Source organism: Chiloscyllium punctatum, chromosome 24 (genome assembly GCF_047496795.1).
Source record: "Chiloscyllium punctatum isolate Juve2018m chromosome 24, sChiPun1.3, whole genome shotgun sequence".
In the NCBI taxonomy this organism is placed as follows: domain Eukaryota; kingdom Metazoa; phylum Chordata; class Chondrichthyes; order Orectolobiformes; family Hemiscylliidae; genus Chiloscyllium; species Chiloscyllium punctatum.
In genome coordinates this window covers 54,191,814-54,213,091 of record NC_092762.1, presented here as the reverse complement: position 1 = coordinate 54,213,091, position 21,278 = coordinate 54,191,814, and the positions used below count along the sequence as shown (strand labels likewise).

General features: G+C 40.9%; 1 protein-coding gene across 6 annotated transcripts in view; it reads left to right on the top strand.

The window, feature by feature from the left end:
- The window catches only part of LOC140494546 (signal-transducing adaptor protein 1-like), a 101,500-nt gene that overhangs the window by 61,709 nt on the left and 18,513 nt on the right, over window positions 1-21,278 (top strand). For 4 of the 6 annotated variants that reach the window (XM_072593828.1, XM_072593832.1, XM_072593831.1 and 1 more), the window contains 7 exons: window positions 114-283; window positions 1,019-1,150; window positions 4,509-4,578; window positions 6,034-6,136; window positions 8,513-8,596; window positions 12,052-12,123; window positions 20,551-20,583. In XM_072593828.1, the coding sequence (XP_072449929.1) occupies window positions 114-283; window positions 1,019-1,150; window positions 4,509-4,578; window positions 6,034-6,136; window positions 8,513-8,596; window positions 12,052-12,123; window positions 20,551-20,583 (664 nt within the window). The remainder of the gene's footprint in view (window positions 1-113; window positions 284-1,018; window positions 1,151-4,508; window positions 4,579-6,033; window positions 6,137-8,512; window positions 8,597-12,051; window positions 12,124-20,550; window positions 20,584-21,278) is intronic. The other 2 variants (XM_072593830.1, XM_072593829.1) reach the window with 2 other exon arrangements.

The following is a 21,278-nucleotide window of genomic DNA, read 5'->3' as shown; positions in this document are numbered from 1 at the left end:
CTCTATTAATATTAAACGTCTAAACAGGTGCAAGGTTTTAATTAAGGAACTGCAATATTTTACATATATTAGATATGGTTGTTTTGATCTAAATGCTACTTTTCTTTCTGAAGCTGGAGATTCCCAAACTGGACCTCCTTCCCGGACAGTTTCATAGACTTAATGAGGTACTGGAGGAAGAGATAAAACAACGCAGGAAGTCGACACCTCCACCACTCCCAGCGCGACCAGTAACTCCAGACCCTGTTCAAGATGTCTATGATGATGTGGAAAACCTGCCCAGGTAACTCGCTGGGAAGAAGGTCAGGGGGTGGGTGGGTGTGGTGGGGGGGAGTGGTTGTGTGTTGGTGGCGGGGGTGTGATTCTTGAGTTGGTGAAGAGGAACAAAGAGAAGAGAGGGGAAGGAGAGGTTATGTATGTCAAACTCCTCAATTTTATTTTTTTCACTCCTTCTGCGAAAGGAATTGACTCCATACAGCCCTGCACTCCAGTGCATCAGCAAATTGGTAAATTTCCATTGACAAACTCTTCTGATGTAAGGAAGCCATCATGTTCCAGCATAATGCCAGCCTCATTTGATATATCTACTGTTTTCAGTACTGTACTGATGAAAATCAAAAGCACTGGATGAATTTCATCATCTCTAGCCCAACTGTGAAGCCTAACTGTCATTCTAGTTTGATAATCCAATCAGTATAATCCAGAGATTAGAGTTGGGATTTTCTACATTTGTGTGGCTTTCAAAGTGGAGAGATTATTTCAGAATCACTGGCTGAGCCTGGAAACATTAGTTGCTGGAAACAACACCCTGCATTATGATCCCATGAACATTTAAATGAAATTCTCCTGTCAAATATTTTAATGAAAGTGCTTACCTATTTAGTTTGAAGTGGCCAACATCTCTATGAAAAGACCAGACAAAAGAATTTGATGTGAAAGCTGGCATTGCACATGTACAGCATTCTGTTTAGTTAAGTACTGTTAAGTTTTAACTATGTTTTATCTTGATCTGTTCCAGTTGCTATTATAAGATCTCACGGGTTGAGGCTGAGGTAATGTTGGAGAAAAACATGGAGAATGGAAACTTCTTAATGAGACCAGGCAGCGATAATAAGAGCATCGCAATTACAACACGGCAAATGTTCAAACAGTAAGAAAGAACTTGAATTTATAATAATTAGGGCCTTACTGCAATTTTGTCATCCCAAAGCACTTTGCAATCAATAGATAGCAACCAGCGAATTAATTTTGAGGTACAGTGTATGTTGCGTTGTTAGTTACAGCAGCCATTTTGGTACAGAAGTGTCCTGCAAACTGCAAGAGAATGATGAATGAATAACTAATTATGGTGAGGCGATGGCCTAGTGATACCATTGCTAGACTATTAATGTAGAGACCCAGCTAGTGTCTAGAGATTCAGATTTGAAGCTGGACATGGAAGATTAGATTAGATTCCCTACAGTGTGGAAACAGCCCTTTGGCCCAACAAGTCCACACCGACCCTCCGAAGAGCAACCCACCCATGCCCATTTCCCTCTGACTAATGCACCTAACACATGGCCAAATCACCTGACCTGCACATCTTTGGACTGTGGGAGGAAACCAGAGCATCCAGAGGAAACCCACGCAGACACGGGGAGAATCAGACTCCACACAGACAGTTGCCCGAGGCTGGAATCGAACCTGGGACCCTGGTGCTGTGAGGCAATAGTGCTAACCACTGAGCCACCATGACGCCCCAAAGATGGTGGATGAAATAACTCCATGGAGATTGGTATCATATTACCAGGTCACTCTTTATTTACATGAGCATAGAATATAGGTTCTAACCAGCCAGCTCGGAGCAAGTCCCTAGAATGAAGATACTTCCTGAACTGGCTGTTTATATTTATCAGCCAGGGCTCCCTAACAAACCCATTCCAAGATCTCATAGTCAATGAGATCTACCTGGCCCTGGTTCCAACTATTACATCAGGATTTGACTTTAATTTTTAAAATCTGGAATGATGAATCAAATGATGAGCACAAAACTGACGGTTGCCGATTTTTGGAAAAAACCCATCTGGTTCATTAAGGAAACTATCTTCCTTACCTGGTCTGGCTTACATGTGACTCCAGACCCACTGCAATTTGGTTGATTATTAACTGCCCTTTGGGCAACAAAGGATGCTGGCCTAGCCAGTGACACCACATTCCCATGAATGAGTGTGAAGAAAAGGCACACAATGCTGGAAATACTCAGCAGGTGGGACAACATCTGTGGAGACAGAAACAGAGGTAATGTTTCAGGTCAGTGACCTCCCTGGCAAAAAAAAATATAGTTGAGAATGCTCCAGGGTGCAGGTCGGAGGTGGGTGGAGAATATCTGCCATAGGGTAGGAGGTGGAAGATATTAAATGACAAAGAGGATGATGGTGCAAGGTTAAAGGGATGGAAATGGAACAAGTAAAGAAATGAAAGATAAGCCTTTGAAGGTTTAAATGGGAGCAACTGAATGCTCACCAGTACCTGCTGTTCCAAACAAAAATGGACATAAGATCTGAAGTTGTTCAGTTTAAAATGTTGAAGGTGTCTGTTGAAAATTGAGGTGCTCATTCTTCAATTGTGCTTCATTGGCATAATAGGAGGCCAAGGACATAGAGGTCAGAGTAGAGTTTTAAAATAAAACTTTGCATCATGCTTAAATAGCAAGTTCTGCAGAGTGTCACCAAATCTGTACTTGCCCTACCTTAAGAGTCTATTAGCTGGATGGCTGATATAAGATTTACAGTGAAGTTACCGTGAAGTTCCTGCCTTCTTAACCTCACTCCTCACTTGAGGTATGGTGACCCTCATGTTAACCTCATCACCAGATGTCTATCTCTCCATCTCTCTCTATTTTTCTCCAATGAGAGAACAGGTCATGGACCTGTTGGTTCATTTTCCAGGTAACACTTGTAACCTGTGGGAGGAGGAGAAAGGGATGAGAGTAGAACCAAGGGAGACGGAATGAATATGATCAAGACCACTGTCAATTTCAGTGTATGGGCAAGTGTAGTCAAGGGAGCTATGGAAGTCTGAAGGTTAACAGTGCCTCAGAAGGATTATAATATATATCGGCTGAAAGGAGACAGAGGAGTTGAGGAAAGGGAGAGTTTGTGATGGAGCATGTGATGATAAGAAGTGCAAAAATTGAGAATAAAGTTAAGGATATTTTCTGGTTCAGAATAGGATCACTGCTAATGCATACTGTGAATAAAGATGAGGAAGGCTTCCTGCACAAGACTGAAGGCAAACTTGTGACTCATATACCACTGAAATGAAGGCATATTTAAATCTATACAGGATCTCACAGCTGCGTCCTTTATTTGGAGCAAGTGACTGAACTTGACAATTGCCAGACAATTGGTCAGCACGTTCGACTGTTGACTGAAAGGTTTGAGACCACCCAGGGATGGAGTGATTGTTGCTGGAGTGGCATGGAGGCTCAGTGGTTAGCACAGCTGCCTCACAACACTGGGAACCCAGGTTCAATTCTGGCCTCGGGCATCTGTGTGGAGTTTGCACATTCTCCCCGTGTCTGCGTGGGTTTCCTCCGGGTGCTCTGGTTTCCTCCCACAATCCAAAGGTGTGCAGGTCAGGTGAATTGGACATTCTAAATTGCCCATAGTGTTAGATGCATTAGTCAGAGGGGAATGGGTCTGGGTGGGTTACTCTTTGGAGGGTCGGTGTGGACTTGTTGGGCCGAAGGGCCTATTCCCACACTGTAGGGAATCTAGTCATGTTATCCTCCCTGTTCAACACCATTGAGGTCTAGAATCAAATTATATCAGTAGTCAGAAAACCAAATTTCTGAATATTTAAGAATTTAGTCATGGGGTGTGGGTGTTGCTGGCTAGGGCAGCATTTATTGCTAATGTTGAGCTACTTCCTTGACTTGCTGCAGATTGTAGGGAGTAGGTAAACCCATATCTGTGAAGAAGGGGATTGTTAATTCAGACCCCATACCAGTGAAGGAAGAGCTGATACAGTTCCAAATATTTGAAGAGGGCCCTTAAATCGCAATTTAATTAGATGTGCTTGGGGTCATTACAGCACATTTCTTCCCTGAGGGTAGGTTGCAAACATTAAAAATACAAAGCTTCTGTTCAAATAAGAGTTAAATTTACAACAAATTACAAAGGTAGGATTTGAAAGCTTGATGGTTTAGACAACGCAACTACATGAAAGCAAAGACAGTAGGATGTTATTTTGTGGAGAAGTCTTGCTCCGAGTCAAAATACATCATGGAAGAAAGCAATCGATGGTGAAAACAAGTGATTAGGTAAATGCTAAGCTTGGGTTTCATAAGTCTACCTGTTGTAGAGGGGTGGAGAGACTCAAGGTGTTATGGAATTGCAAAGTTTACATGTCCTGAGTAATGGAAATTAAGAGTAGGAACCATTGTGATAAAGGGCATATGACAATAGTCTTAGAATGAGGAAGTGTTGGTGAATTGCTTAAAGTGAAACTTTATTTTATATTTTCAGCAAACCACTTGTAAAGCATTACCGGGTCCACTGTGCAGAAAATGGATATGTAATTGAAGTCGAGGGTGGAGTAAGTAAATGGCTGTGTAATTATTTCTTTATAAAACATTTCTCATACTCAGCGACTCAGCTGATAGATGTACTTTCTATTGTTTTTTCTGGATACTGCAGAGCTGGAAGGTTTCTGGGTTTGAACGATCAGATCTGAGTTTGAGTGGCAATCTTGCTGAGATAGACTTTCTTGAGTTACAGAGAGGAAAAATCAACCTGCAATCTCTTACTGAAATTGCTATTCAGTGAGCTATATTGGAAGGTGTGATTATGTAGTTGTCAAGGGAAGGATAGAGTGAATTCTGTAATGAAGTCATCTATTGTTACTAATGTTTGTATATCCGCGATCACTTCATTACAAGCAACTTGTTGAAATGCTGAAAGGATAATACATGGAACGATATCCCCATGAGGAATCAGCATTTACAGGACAGAAATATATGCTAACTTGAATGTGTTTTTAGAACTTATTTTTGTTATACATAATACAATCATAGAATCCCCAAAGTGTGGAAACAGGCCATTAGGCTGAATAAGTCCACACCGAGCCTCCAAAGAGTATCCCACCCAGACCCATTCCCCCACCCTATTACTTTACCCCTGACTAATGCACCTAACCTGCACTTCTTTGAACACTATGGGCAATTTAGCATAGCCAATCCATCTGACCTGCACATCTTTGGACTGTGGGAGGAAACTGACGCACCCAGCGAAAACTCTCATGCAGACACGGGAAGAATGTGCAAACTCCACACAGTCCCCCGAGTCTGGAATGAATCCCAGGTCCCTGCCACTATGAGACAGCAGTGCTAACCACTGAGCTACTGTGCTGCCCCAATTAGATTAGATTCCCTACAGTGTGGAAACAGGCCCTTCGGCCCAACAAATCCACACCAACCCTCCTTCTAACCTAGAATTAATTCTTCACTTCTACGTAAGAAAGCTTGAAGTTTTGAAACTTTGAGTGTATTCCTTTGCAACCATGGGTAAACATTCATAACCTTCTCTGCCAACCTTGTGTCACAAAACTAAAATACGCTTTACATCTGTCAGCCAATACTTCATTAGAGATAACATCTCTGACTTCAATGCGAATACCACATGTATTTGCATTCATACCACTCATATTTTAATGACTTAATGTTAGTAGGAAATGGTTTCAGGAAATGATTTCAGCAAATGATTGTTGTAACTTTAAAATCGTGTCGCGGCTCGCTGATGTTGAGGCTCAGTCTGATTCCAGATCAAAAAGTAATAGAACACACTCCTCCAGTCAGTTGTATTTTTTTTCTCTCTGGTGTCAACTTGGTCTCCCCCTGATTCAATTCATAATGTAACTGCACCTTCATTGTAAAATAAAACTGCTTCACATCAGTCCTACAGGTTCAATGTGAGACACATGGAATTTTAATTCTGCTTTGTCCATTAATCAATTTGAGCTAAAGCCTTAACAAATTTTTTTGATATTTCCCAGATCTTGTGCAGCAGTAAGCAGGAAGTAATCAATTATTTTGTTCATCACACCAATGGAATTTTGAAGCCTTTGGAAAGATCAATGGACTACGAAGTCAATATGAGTATGTTTCCTCCTTTCATTGTTCATCTGTTGGTTATTTCAAAAATAACAAGTAATTACATTGAACATAGAGTCATTGATTCGTACAGTACAGAAACAGATCCTTTGGTCCAACCAGTCCATTCCAAACATAATCCCAAACTGATCTCATCCATCTCCCCAACTAGTCGCATCTGCCTGCTCCTTGTCCATATCCCTCTAAACCTTTCCTATTCATCTATTTATCTAAGTGTCTTTTAAATATTGTAACTGTGCCCACATCCACTATGTCTTCAGGAAGTTTATTCCACATGTGAATTACCTCCTGTGTAAAACAAATTTGCCCTCATGTTAACTGAACACTAGGAAATTTAACTGCTCTTTTACAAATACATCCACCTGAACTTGTAAATAAGGTCTTGACAGTTCGAATTGTAGTAGGCATCTGACTACCAGGAAAGGTAGAAGACTAACATTCAGGTCTACATTAGTGAGGGTCAATTGCTGGGGTAAGAGCATTGGTTTATTTTTAAAATCCCTTTTCTCTCACCTTAAAAATATGTGGCCTGGTCCTGAAATGCCCCATTCTAGGGAAAAGAGACCTACCATTAACCCTATCTATACCCCTCATGATTTTATAAACCCCTATAAGGTCACCTCTCAACCTCCTGCACTCCAGTGAAATAAGTCCCAGCCATGATGATGATTTGCTGGGGGAGTGATGGCTGGGAGACTTATTTTTTGCTGTACTTCTTCATTATCCACTGAAGATACAGACAGGGATGTAAAGTTTTGCCATGGCTAATCATTTGGCTGCTCAAATTCTAATCATTGCCATAAACAGGCTGAGCATCTTCGAGCTAGGGGAATGTCTGTAGTGCTCAATGTTTAACTCTAAGATAATAAAAGCCAGGAGTGGAATGATCATGTTCTCTAATGACCTGACCTGGATATTTATCTTGGTTGCATGCTTGGTTCATCAATCACTTTGAAGCCACACCAAGCCAATATTTGACATCATGAGGGCACATGCTCATTGTTAAATTACTGTAAACTTTTACATTAAGCAGTAGCTGAGTGGATTAAGTTAGCTAGATAAATACAACTGGATTTGGCTTTATGACTTAAACTAAGGTTCTTACCCCAGCACTTGACCCTGGCTAATGTAGTTCTGAATGTCCGTCTACCATCTGTCTGGGTAGTCAGATGCCTATTACCAATCAGACTGTCAAGCCAAGGCCTTATTTAGAAGTTCAGGTGGATGTATTTGTAAAAGAACTTTCCGGGTGCCCTATTAATGTTCCACCCTCAACCAAAACCATTATAAAATACATAAATTGCTCATTCAGTTTGGTTACTATTTTGAATCCCTTGCCGTATGTGAACTTGCTGCCCTAATTATCTATATAATATGGAATACTTCATTCAATTCTGGCCTCCCTGCTATAGAAAGAATGTTGTGAAATTTGAAAGGTTTTAGGAAAGACTTAGAAGGACGTTGCAAGGATTGGAGGGTTTGAGCTATTAGGGAGATGCTGAATAGGCTGGAGCTATATTCCCTGGAACGTCGAAGGTTGAGGGGTGACCTTGCAGAAGTTTGCAAAATCATGACAGATAGAGTGAATAGCCAAGGACTTTACCTTGGGGTGGGGGAGTCCAAAACTAGAGGGCATAGGTTTAAGGTGAGAGGGCAAAGATTTAAAAGGGATCTACGGGGCAGTTTTTTTCCTGCAGAGGGTGGGAAAGGCATTTGGAAGGGTACATGAATAGGAAGGGTTTAGAGGGAAAGGGACTAAATGCTGGCAAATGGGATTAAATTACTTTAGGATATCTGGTTGGCATGGACAAGTTGGACCGAAGGGTCTGTTTCTGTGGTGTACATCTCCATGACTCTAAAAGTGACTGCATTTCAGAAAATAATTTAATCAATGTGATTAGATGTGGTCAGGATGTTATCTAAATGTAGATTCTTTCCTACATTTGTTTTTCACCAATTATCACAGCTTAGCATCAAGCAATGCAGTTCTCATATCTAAGATATATCTGTTCTCTTTTTTTTCACTATGCCCTATTTTCAAATGGTAAATGGATAAAGGTTAATATTAACCTAAGCTGCTTGGCTGACAATTGGTGTGGCTGCATTGATTTCGCTTTTACTTCTGATTGATTTCTCGTGAGTAAAGCCTGTGAATGAGTCCTGTCAGCGATCCCCAATTAGCACCCCCCAACCACCAACTTCCCTAGCTTGGTCAAATTAAGTTTAAAATTAACCACATCTCCCCCATTTACTTTAAAATTCCAATTAGATTCAGAGAGGAGGTAATTGCTTGAGAGCGCCACAGTCTCAATCTTGTGTAAAACATCCATCGAAGTTGCTATCCCTATCACTTTATTTTAGGTTTTGTGCAGGAAGATGCTGAGAGTGGTGAAGTGATCCATCAGAAGCCCCTAAAAGCACCAACCAACACATCAGCCCCAGCAGGTAATACGATAACTGTGCAGTGACTTTGTGATGTTGGGTATTTGTTGCTTTTCAAAAGAGAGTGACCTGCAAAAACATCCAAATACTTGATGCTCTTCAAACTAGATTAGATTCCCTACAGTGTGTAAACAGGCCTTTCGGCCCAACCTGTCCACACCGACCCTCTGAAGAGTAACCCACCCAGACCCACTTCCCTCTGACTAATGCACCTAACACTATGGACAATTAAGCATGGCCAATTCACCTGACCTGCACATGTTTGGACTGTGGGAGGAAACCAGAGCACCTGGAGGAAACCCACACAGACACGGGGAGAATATGCTAACTCCACACAGACAGTCACCCGAGGCTGGAATCAAACCTGGGATCCTGGCACTGTGAGGCAGCAGTGCTAACCACTGAGCCACCGTGTCACCCTCAAATGAAAAGGTTAAAGACATTAAGTCTGTTTTTTTTTGCAGAGAAGGGAGCCTTTGAGAGTATTACATTGAACTTTCTAAGGTTAGAAAGAGAATCAAAGGTTACAGGGAGAAGCCAGGAGAATAGTGTTGAGAAATATTTCAGCCATGATTGAATGACAGAACTAACCCGATGGGCTGAATGATCGATTTCTACTCCTATATAGCATCCTAGAGTCATAGAGATTGCAAGTACGGAAACAGACCCTTTAGTCCAACTTGTCCATGCTGACATGATATCCTAAATAAATCCAGTCCCATTTGCCAGCAGTTTGCCCATATACCTTTAAACCCTTTTTATTCATATACGCATCCAGATGCCTCTTAAATGTTGTAATTGTACCAGCCTCCACCACTTATTGGGAACTCGTACCATACATGCACCACCCTCTGCATGAAAAAGTTGCTCCTTAAAATCTCCTTTCCTTTTAAATCTTTCACCTCTCACCTTAAACTTATGCTCTTTAGTTTTGGACTACCCCATCCTGGAGAAAAGACATTGTCTATTTACTCTATCCATGACCCTCATAATTTTATAAATCTCTATAAGATCACCCCTCAGCCTTTGACGCTCCAGGGAAAACAGCCCAAGCCTATTCAGCCTCTCCCTATAGCTCAAACCCTCCGACCCTGGCAACATTCTTGTAAATCTTATCTGAATCCTTTCAGGTTTTACAATATCCTTCTCTAGGAGGGAGACCAGAATTGCGCACAGTATTCCAATAGTGGCCTAACCAATGTCCTATACAGCTGCAATATGGGCTCCCAAAACTTATACTCAATGCACTGACCAATAAAGGAAAGCATACCAAACACCTTCTTCACTATCCTATCTATCTGCGACTCTACTTTCAAGGAACTATGAACCTGCTGTCCAAGGTCTCTTTGTTCAGCAACACTTTCTAGAAACTTGGTCTTATAGTGTAACGAGTGAAGTTAATCAGGCATGGGTCAAGTGGCAGAAAACAGTTGATTTATGAATGGGAAGAGAAGTTAGGTGAACATTTCCAAAGGGTAATCAGTAAATGCTGTAAAACAGGCAGCATTGTGTTCAAAAGCAATTTTGGCATGAGATAAGATTATATGAATTGCTGGGTTGGCGAGGATTCCCCTATTATCTTTATTAAGGGAGGAACCATTGGTTTCAGGGTTTGTGTGATAATACCAGTGACCTTTAGGCTGAAATCAAGAGGGTTGGAAGTACAGAGTCTGATGATCGATAATTGAAAGATGAATGGTATGTGAATGTTTTGGGCTGGATATCTTACCTCAGAACTGATGAAAGAACTAGAGTGCTTCCTTGTTAAACTGACCAAAATGACCAACACAAAGACAGGAGGCAAAGAGAGGGTAGTAGCTGATAAAGAATAGGATGACAGAAATGCTAACTCTTACAGAAGAAACTTAAATATTTAACAGCTTGTCAACAGATTATAAAATTGAGCAAAGTGCTGGATGATAAAAGATGATGATCTAAGTCAAGCTGCTGAAAATATGTTACAATAACAAGGGAGGAAAAATGTTCCAACAAACAAGAGACATACATGGAATATGAGACTGACAGACAAAGGGAGCAACATAGAGGCCAGGATTTTCCAATTTTTGGGCTGAATCTGATTAGTTATCAGCAAGTTTTCTGCTAGAATTAGTACCCTGGAACAGGAGGCTCTGTCCAACTGGAGTTACTGGCCAATCAGAAATCAGCAGCTTCAGAACATGATGGCATTTCAGTAAAGACCATGGTTGCTGTTGAGATATTTCCCCCCCACCCCCTTCCTCAGCGCCCCCCACCCTATTTCCCCCAATCCCCCACACCACTCATACTGTTCGCTACTCCCGGCTGTCAGGAAAGGTAGGGGCATTTGGTGAGAAGGAAGGAAGTGAAGTCAGATCTTCCTCTCCTAGATTGAGTTTTGCAATATTGCACAATTTTTCCATATCAAAGAACCTCCTCATCAAACTGACAATTTGCCCACACTGGTTTACCCTTTGGGTAGGTGGACACTTTCTAACTGTGCCTGGAGATAAAGTAATTGCAGGGATTTGCTCTTACCAAAAGTGATTGTTAATTGACCACTGTAAAGAACCTCAGTTGGCAGCAGGGTGGGAAGAGTGTGTTTGAGTGTTGCCGCTCAGAGTTTAATTCTTGTGACAGTGGGAAGATTGTTGATACCTACCCGATGCCGACCTGCCTGATCACCTTCCTTTCCTGCTACTCTCCCTCCTCTGTTTTTTAGGAGAGGAGGTTCCCATTCATTAAGTTATTAGAGGCAGTGTGTTTATTGGAGAAAGGTAAGAGGCTGTTTGTGTGGTGCTTAGGGTGGCATGGTGACTCAGTGGTTAGCACTGCTGCCTCACAGCGCAAAGCACCTAGGTTTGATCCCACCCTGAGGCGACTGGCAGTGTGGACTTTGCACGTTCTCCCTGTGTCTGTGTGGGTTTTCTCCGGGTGCTCCGGTTTCTTCCCACTGTCCAAAGATGTGCAGGTTAGGTGGATTGGCCATGCTAAATTGTCCATAGTGTCCTGGAATGTGCAGGCGAGGTTGATTAGCTCCAGGAAATGAAGGGTTACAGGGACTTGAAAGGTGTGTGTGTGTGTGTGTGTGTGTGTGTGTGTGTGTGTGTGTGTGTGTGTGTGAGAGGGTGGGTTGCTCTTTGGGGAGTCAATGTGGACTTGATGGGCTGAATGGCCTGCTTCCACACAATAGGGACTCTAGGTTGAATTTAGAGAGCTAGAGTGAGCATGGGAGAGGCAGTTGAAGCAGTGAGTCAGAATAGTGAGGCTATTGTCTGCAGACAGCATGAAGATGTTCACTGAAGTAGTCAACTAAGTTTGAGTATAATGTTTCCATTAAACATCAAGTGTCATAGGGTTCTCCTATTTTCCTTCAGTCGATGTGATGAAGGAACCCTATCTAAATAGTGATGTGTATTTATGTTTACTCAGTCATCTTATTGCCTTGGTTTCATCCCAGCATTTTACATCTTCCTTCACAGTGAATGAAGAGAAACCAAGTCGAAAGATTCCTGAAATAGCAGAACCAGAAGCAGAGTACTTCAATGATAGTGGTAAATTATTTTTCTCTCTGTCTAATTTCTAATACACTGTTGAAATGTTAAGTGTGATTTACTATCCTGAGCTTATGAATAATTCCAACATATTATTCATGTTTTACTTTCCAATTTTTACCCATTGTTTTCTGATGATACAGTCTCCTGCTGGGTAAGGTAACACAGATTTTCAGCCATTATCTTCTTCTAGTGACCACTTTGTTCGTGAATATGTTCCCAAGAGTGTTGTAGCTATCTTGGCAATTGTGTCTTCACTCAATATTGCATGGGCACCTTCAAATAGAAGTAACTCCAGCCATCAGAAATAGGCCCCACCTTAACCCAAGGATGCTGATGCAGCAATTCGAGTACGGTTTCGCTAATTTACTGCAAACCAGGCAATAAACTTAGTGCTGTCAGAATAAGATGATGCAGTTTCTCATTGGTTAGCATCTTTACCAATTCAAAAGTTTGGGATATTGTACATGATCAGATTTCAGAAAATAAAACTTTTCCTATCCTGAAAGAAACATCATTGTTGTAGTTTTTCTGGTTGTTTTAACATGGTCACGTGTCAGCTGACAACTCAACAAATTGAATCTTGGTGACTGGAAGTTACTGCTTTGAGCCAAAATGCTATCAAGGTTAACCATAGGCAATTGTTGCGAAGTCTAAACTCTGATAACACTTGAGATGCACTGATAAATCCCTTTGTAATAGCTGGGAATATGTGCCAATTCAGCTAGGTTGCATTTTCTTAAAGAGGTGTTTAAACTTTGATACTGGTGCTTTGATAATGGTTTGGTTTTAAAATTCCCATCCCTGTGTTTGAATGCCTCCTTTACTTTACCTTTCTGTATCTTAGTAACCTCCTATGGCCTTACAATCCTCTGTAATCTCTCAGTTTCTCCAATCCCATGTTCACGTGCATGTCAGTTTTTAGTGCTACAGCATTGAAAGTAGTACCATTTTAGCTGCCTTTTCTCCATTTAGTTGCTTTTTAAAATCATTCTTTAAAACCTACTTCTTTCACCAAGTCTCATGCAGAGATATGAGATTAAGGATGAAATTTTGTCTCATAATGCCACTGTGGAGTATCGTGAATTGTTCTTGACATGTTACAGGTACTACATCAAAGCAGGTTCTTGTTACTTCAGGGCCACTGTAAATAATCAGTCCAGTGATGTGGATTGGCCATGCTAAATTGCCCGTAAGTGCCCAGAGATATGCGTGCTGGGTGAATTAATCATGGGGAATGCAGGGTTACAGGGACAGGATAGCAGGTGAGTCTGGTTGGGACACTCTTAAGAGATTCAGTGTGGATTCGCTGGACCCAATGGCCTGCTTCCACACTGTAGCGATTCTATGATTATTATGACTTTTGTTCAGGGCTGCTTTGCCAGATAAGATAAATTACTACACAGTCTTTTCTGGCAGAGTTCTGGAATTTGCGGTAAATCAACAGTAAGTTTCTTTCTACAGATACTTATGTGTTTCATTCCACAACCGCACCCTTTACTGACACAACCTGTTTCCCTCAATGTTTACAAGTACATTTTTAAAATACTTTGCTGGGATGTGTGCATTGCTGTCAAAGCCTTGTTGCCCATTTCTAATTGTCCTTGAGAAATGGTAGTGAAGTGCTTTCTCAAACTGCTGCAATCCATCTGTTAACTATTGTCCTGGAGTGGGTAAACAGCTTTCAAACGATATGGCAGCAGGAAGATGTACCACGATCGTTTCTGACCTCTCAGCCTGGCTTCAAATTGGTAAAATTTGAGACAGTGCACCTGGCTTACTTTCATTCCAATAAAGTGATAACAGAGATGAGGAAATATTTTATCTCTCAGTGGGTCTCAGGAATCTATTTCTTCCTAGAATCCCAACAGTATGGAAGCAGACCATTCAGCCCATTGAGTCCACGCCAACCTTCTGAAAAGCATCCACCCAGACCCACCCCAGCACCCTATCCTCGTAACTGTCCATTTCTCAACACTAATCCACCTAGCGTACACATCCCTGGGTAACTTAGCCTGGCCAATCCACCTAACCTGCACATCTTTGGACTGTGGGAGGAAACTGGAGCAGCCGAAGCAAACCCGTGCAGACGTGGGGAGAATATGGAAACTTCTCGCAATCACCCGAGGATGGAATTGAACTGGAGTCCAGCAGTACTAACCATTGTGCTGCCCTCAAAAGTCAAAGGATACAGAATCTTAAAATAATTTTTAGGCAGACATAGATTGATTCTTAAATACCAAGGGTGTGGAAAATTATTGAGGGCATGCAGGAATGTAGTAATGAGGTTAAAATCAGATCAGCCATGATCTTTTTGAATAATGGAGCAGACCTGAAGGGCTGAGTGGCCTACTCTTCTTATTTCTATGTGCATACATTGAAGCATACTGTCTGGCCTGTTTGTGTGCTGACAATGCACATGTGCAATAGAGGCCAGTTGCTACACGTTGTGCAAGAATTAATCAGATCTAGACGTGCTACTTTGTTGGCAGATCTGATTTATTACCTGTATTAAGGCCCCATTTCATCACTTTAAAATTTTCAAAACTCTCACTTTTAAAAGAGCTGCAATAAGTCTTTGCGTTGTTTGGTACAACCTATGGATTTGAATATTTCTAATTATTGAGCCTTGCTTCTAACTCAAGCACAGAATTAACAAGGTACTAAATTACTTCCCCAGCTTCAAACGTAAATGATATTTATTTATCCCTAGTTAACTGTTCGGTTCACTGCATATAGCCCGCATAATCACCATTTAATTTAACAACCTGTATGGATTATTCTAGTAAAGTACATTATTCCAATTGAAATTTAGGAGGCATTTCCAGGTGCAAATTGAGTTATCATGTTTGCTCCTGTTCCCCACCTGCACCCAGTTGTGGTTCAATAAGATAACATGACCTGGTTTATTTTTCTTATTTTTCTAAGCTTTGTAAGTTTTTTTTTAATGTTAGTTTGATTGTTTCTCTGATGCTTTCTCTCCTGTTCCTCTTAAGCTCCAAACACACTGAGCCTTCAAGCTCTGACGCTTGCATTTCCAATTGACTGAATCATTTTCCACACTTAATCAGCCATGACTCAGTGGTGTGGTTCCTCCTGATTCCATCTGATCTCCACTTTCAGTCCTGAGACTTAATGTACATGGTCTAGGCTTACATGCCAGTGAAATACCGAGGAGGTTCTGCATTGTTATTGGTGGTAACTTTCAGAAGAACTATTAAACCAAGGTCCTGCCTGTATGTTAGATAGATGTAAACAATCTCATAGCAATAGAAGATAAAGAATTTAACCTCCTGCCTGGCGAATAATTATCTTTCCATTTTAATGGTGATCTGGAATACAAGCAAAGGTGAAGTGAGGAAAATCGTTTTACTCTGCAAAGTTATGGAATGCACTGCCTGGAAGTATGATGGAGGCAGGTTCATTTGAGGCATTCACGACATTATTGAATAATAATTAACTGGATAAAAATAGTATGCAAGGGTACAGAGAGAAAGCAGGAGATTGGCACTAAGTAATGGTATTCATTTTACGAGCTGGTGCAGAGACGATAGACTGGATGGCTTCTTTCTGCACCATATCACTTTGGTGATTCTGTGAATTGGTATCACATTGGCCATGATTTGCTTTGGACTGTTGCAAAAAGCATGATGGTCATTCTCAGATTGAAAGGTCAGGAGCGTTAGTGGATATACCTCTCACATCTCTCTCCATCTTTTCGCAAACCCTTTGCTTGAACGTATCCAAACGAGATATTTCCCAAACAATAACATTTTCCATCGTGTGTGTGTGTGATGCATTACCATTTCTAAACCGGTCTGTGACTTTAAATATAGCCAACAATAGCATCCTTCTGCAATTGTCAAACCTATAACTGATTCCACTCTTATTTATCAAATCCTGGCTAAAGAATCTCTTCCAATAGCTTATTTTCAAACCTTGCAGAAACATCTGTTAAATCATTGAAAGATTCATATTTGATTCTTCTGTTACCTTGACCCTTCCAATCTCTATTAGCTCCTCCAATTCTCCTTCAATTCTCTTGAGATAGCTGCCCTCCTGATGTCCTGCACATCCTCAGTTTTAATGACTGCACCCCCAGTGGCAATGAACTTCGGGAAAGCTTTCTGAGATCTCTTCATCTCTCTTTTTTATTCAAGATGCTCCTTTTAAACTTATCTGTTTTGACCTTCCCTGATGTTTGAGCTATAGGGAGGAGATGAATAGACTGGAGCTATTTTCCCTGGAGCATCGGAGGCTGAGGGGTGACCTTATAGAGGTTTATAAAATCATAGGAGGCATGGATCGCGTAAATAGACAAGGTCTTTTCCCTGGGGTGGGGGAGTCCAGAACTAGAGACTAGAGGGCATAGGTTTAAGGTGAGGAGGGGAAAGATTTAAAAGGGATCTAGGAAGCAACTTTTTCACACAGAGGGTGGTGCGTGTATGGAATGAGCTGCCAGAGGAAGTGGTGGAGGCTGGTACAATTACAACATTTAAAAGGCATCTGGGTGGGTATATGAATAGGAAGGGTTTAGAGGGATATGGGCCAGGTGCTTGCAAATGGGACTAGATTAATTTAGGATATCTGGTCGGCATGAATGAGTTGGACCGAAGGATCTGATTCTGTGCTGTATATCTCTATGATTCTATGATTCTATCTCATTTTATGTGGTTCTGTATGAGATTTTGTCTGATAATACCACTATGAAGCACCTTGGAATGTTTGCTATGTTAAAGTTGCTACATAAAACCAGTTTGGTGGTTGATTTACTTTCTGTGAAGGTGGGTGGTTACACCAAAGCTGTGGAGTGCTTCTTTAGAGTTAAAGTTTAACAATTCCTTGATGAAACTTCTGCATCCGAGTGCCTGCAGAAATCAAGAAGTTTCTGAAGGGACAGCATTCATTAATTTAGAAGAATAATCCCTGATATTTACAAAATGAGCAAGAAAGTAGTTGCAAATCTATTATTATTAGGAGTTAAAAACAACACCAGGTTATAGTTCAATAGGTTTATTTGGAGGCATTAGCTTTTAGAGCGCGGCTCCTTCATCTCCACAACTACCCAAAGAAGGAGCAGTGGTCTGAAAGCTAGTACTTCCAAATAAACCTGTTGGACTATAACCTGGTGTTGTGTGATTTTTAACTTTGTACACCCCAGTTCAACACCGGCATCTCCAAGTCATTATTAGGAGTGCAGTCTAAGATCAGAGGCATGTTGATGTGTTAAAATACTGTGCAGTGTTGCTCAGTCTCTGTCTGTCTTAAATTGGATAAATTGGATTGGGATAGAACTAGCAAAAAAATTTTTTTTTAAAGACAGTAAAAATTTCTTTATGTATATAAAAAGAAAGAAAGTAACTAAAGTAAATATTCAGAAGGTGAGACTGAGGAACCAATAATGTGAAACACTAAGAGCCATAGAGTTACACAGCATAGAAACAGACCCTTTGGTCCAAATCGTCAATGCCGACAAGGTATCCTAAACTGAACTAGTCCCATTTGCCTGTGCTTTGACCATTGCCCTCTAAACCTTTCCTAAAAAATAGTTTGTTTCTTTGTTCACAGTAGAAAATGCAAAAGATTCTAAAATCACTAGTCAGAAGGGAAGGAGGAAATTAAAACAACCAAAATCACAAGAAAAAAAATTATTGGGACGATTCCTGGAATTAATGGCTGACCAGATCCCTGCAACTGATGGTGTACATCCGAGTTTCTTACAGAGACTGGCTACAAAGATAATGAATACTTTGGTTATAAACTTCTGAAATTTCCTGGTAAAATCCCAGCAGGTTGGAAAACTCCTTATGTATCACCTGTATTCAGGAAAGGAAGGACAGAAAGCATGAAACTACAGGCCAGTTAGTCAAATATCAGTCAACTGGAAAATGCTGGAAGCTATTATTATGCAGGAAATACTGCGGTATTTAAAATCATGGTACAATCAAGTAGCATCAATATGGTTTATGAAGAAAAATAGCATTTGATAAAAATTGTTAGAATTCTTGCAGATATAACTAGCAAAGCAGAAGGAACCCCAGTAAATTTAGTTTAAAAGTAAATCCAAAATCCAAAATCTGTTTATGCAAAAGTGGACTTTATTCTCTAAGATGATTTGGGTACCACTTCTGAAATAGGGGGAATGAGGAGACCATTTTTGGGTTGAAGCCAGAGGAAAAATCAGGAAGAGTTGTGCACACAAGAGACCTGTCACTAACCTTGTGTTAGTGAAAGCAATCAATAAGTAAGCCTACGTTCAGTTCTTGGTGTATGCTAAATCATTAGATTTCAGAAGGTTGTGGCAATATGGATGATAGGTTTGACTTCACTCAACTAGAAGTTCTCTCTCCCAGCATCAATGCCTTATGTTAAAGATGTGTCATGAGGAATGAACTCAATATTTTATTTTGTGGTGAAACAAGTATCTGATTGTATAATTTTCACCTCATGAGAAAGTAAAGAGTTTATGCTAATCTCTTTTCATAAAACAAATATAGATTCTGTAACAGAATCTACTGGATGAGGTACCTGACAGTGCATTATCACAATTCTCTAAATGTTCCAATTTGATATAATGTGGAGTTATCTACAAACTGCAATAGCAGAGAGGTTTGCAGTGCCGTAGTAAAATGATACAGGAGCTGGGGATGTTCTCAATGGAGTTAGTGTGGTGCTGTTGAATTTTAGCCTCTGCAGCTAATTGTGTTTCTAATCTACCAGACGGATCTCCTCACGAGTGCAAATGTTTAGTGTTTGGCACAACTGGGTTTTAGTGATTAGTATGGATGGAGTTAGATTAGATGATCACATCCTTTTAACAGTAAGCTCTATGTGAACAATGCTACACTGATATGCTCGAGGGGACTTGATCGTAATCACAAGCTTCCGGTTTCTCTAGTGGATAATCCAGAATCCAGGAACATCAAAAATCCAGTGCAGTCTCCTGGTCCTGAGGGTGCCAGATATTGGAAGTGAGGTCTGTACTTCCAAATGGCATTTGATGAGGCTACCTAAAAGGCTTCTACATGCAACAAGAGTTCATGGTGTTAGGGCTAGTAAATTAGCAGGGATAGAGGATTGGCTAAGCACCAGGAAACACAAGAATCTGAATAATGTTCAGGTCGGTAAGCTGCAACAAGTGGAGTTCAATAGGGATCAGCGCTGAGTCTTCAACAAATTACAAAATATATTAATGGAATAGGTGAAGGGGCAGATTGCATTGTTGACAAATTTGTTATGGTATGAAGATCCTGTTCCTTTTTCTTATGTTACTCATCTGACTTCAACACATAATGAGTGTTCAGATCACCTTCAAGTGGACACACTCTTCATTTCTAACTTTTCTGTGAAGAGACATTAAAAGAATGGCTGGACTGTGAATAGATAGGTACCGTTGGCTGAATGGCTGACTTGTGATGCAGCGTGACACAAACAGCGTGGATTCAATTCCCACACAGGCTGAGGTCAGCATGAAGGTCACACCTTCTCAATCTCAACCTTTGGAATGGTGAGCCTCAGGTTATATTCACTATCTGTAGTGAGACAGCGGACCTATAGCAACTACTCCTTTTTACAATTCCAATCTCTGGTATTATCTTGTACGAGAAGCAGTCTGTTATTACTTACTGAGGGTTTTAGCACTCCCTGGGAGGCAGCTCAGTAGAACTTTGACAATGGGCTAAAAGCATTTAAAGTTCAGAGCAATCTTGAACCATGCTCTAATAGGTATGGCACCACAACATAAAGCTAACTCAAACCTGAGTGGTGCATAGTGACACCCAGCTACAGGTATGAAATGGCTGTCATGGATAGGATTCTTATTATGGGTGAATTGGGCAGGCCTCGGCCTCATGATATTTAATGCAAAGAAATGTGAAGTGATAAGAGTTTAGAGTACAAATTTGGATAGGCATTACAAAATAAGAACAATGATTTTAACGTGGGTTTGGAACAGAAAGATTCGAGGAATCAGAGCCTCAAACCTGGCATCTTGAGATTAAAACAACATTGAAAAAGCAGTGGTATTGTTTTCTTAAAAAAAATTGAGGCTTTAATAATGAAAGCTGAGAAATTATGTTTAGTCTTTATAAGTCAGCTGGAAAATTGAGTCCAGAAGATTTGTTAGACTGGTTTTGGGGAAGACGGACTACAGTTATGTGGAGAGGCAAACGAATCCCGGACTTTTCCTCTTTGAACAGAGAAAGTTATGCAATGATTTATTAGAGTTGTTCATAATTATAAGAGGTTTTGATACATTACATACAGTGTAGCTGTTCCTTCTGAGGGAGGGACAGTAACCAGGCTTTATAATGGCCAAATGGCCTCTTCCTATGGTGTTTCCGTACTAAAAGACTATGACTAGAGAGCTTGTGTTGTGTGTCACTTTGTGTTATTGATTTGAAAATATAATGTCTTTTTTTCCCTCAGAAATTGAGAAGTTGAATCAAGTCAAAGTACAACGTAAGTTGTTTAAAAAAAGTCTTACATTTGAAATAGGAAAAGCCATCTGGGGCAGACGTGCCTGGAATACAATCAGTGGAGCTGAGTTGCAAACCTTGTTGGCCTTAGTACCACCTCTGCCTATGAAGCTCTTTCCCAGTCTGCCCAATTGTTTGATGTTGAATTCAGTGCTGTTTACCCTCCCTGTCCTGCCATCTCCTAAGAACAATATGTTGCATATAAGGAGACAGTTCTGGTCGCCTCACTTTAGGAAAGATGTGGAAGCTTTGGAGAGGGTGCAGAGAAGATTTACCAGGATGTTGCCTGGAATGGAGAGTAGGTCGTACGAGGATAGGTTGAGAGTTCTCGGCCTTTTCTCGTTGGAACGGCGAAGGATGAGGGGTGACTTGATAGAGGTTTATAAGATGATCAGGGGAATAGATAGAGTAGACAGTCAGAAACTTTTTCCCCGGGTACAACAGAGTGTTACAAGGGGACATAAATTTAAGGTGAAGGGTGGAAGGTATAGGGGAGATGTCAGGGGTGGGTTCTTCACCCAGAGAGTGGTGGGGGCATGGAATGCGCTGCCCGTGGGAGTGGTAGAGTCAGATTCATTGGCGACCTTTAAGCGGCATTTGGATAGGTACATGGATGGGTGCTTAATCTAGGATAGAAGTTCGGCACAACATCGTGGGCCGAAGGGCCTGTTCTGTGCT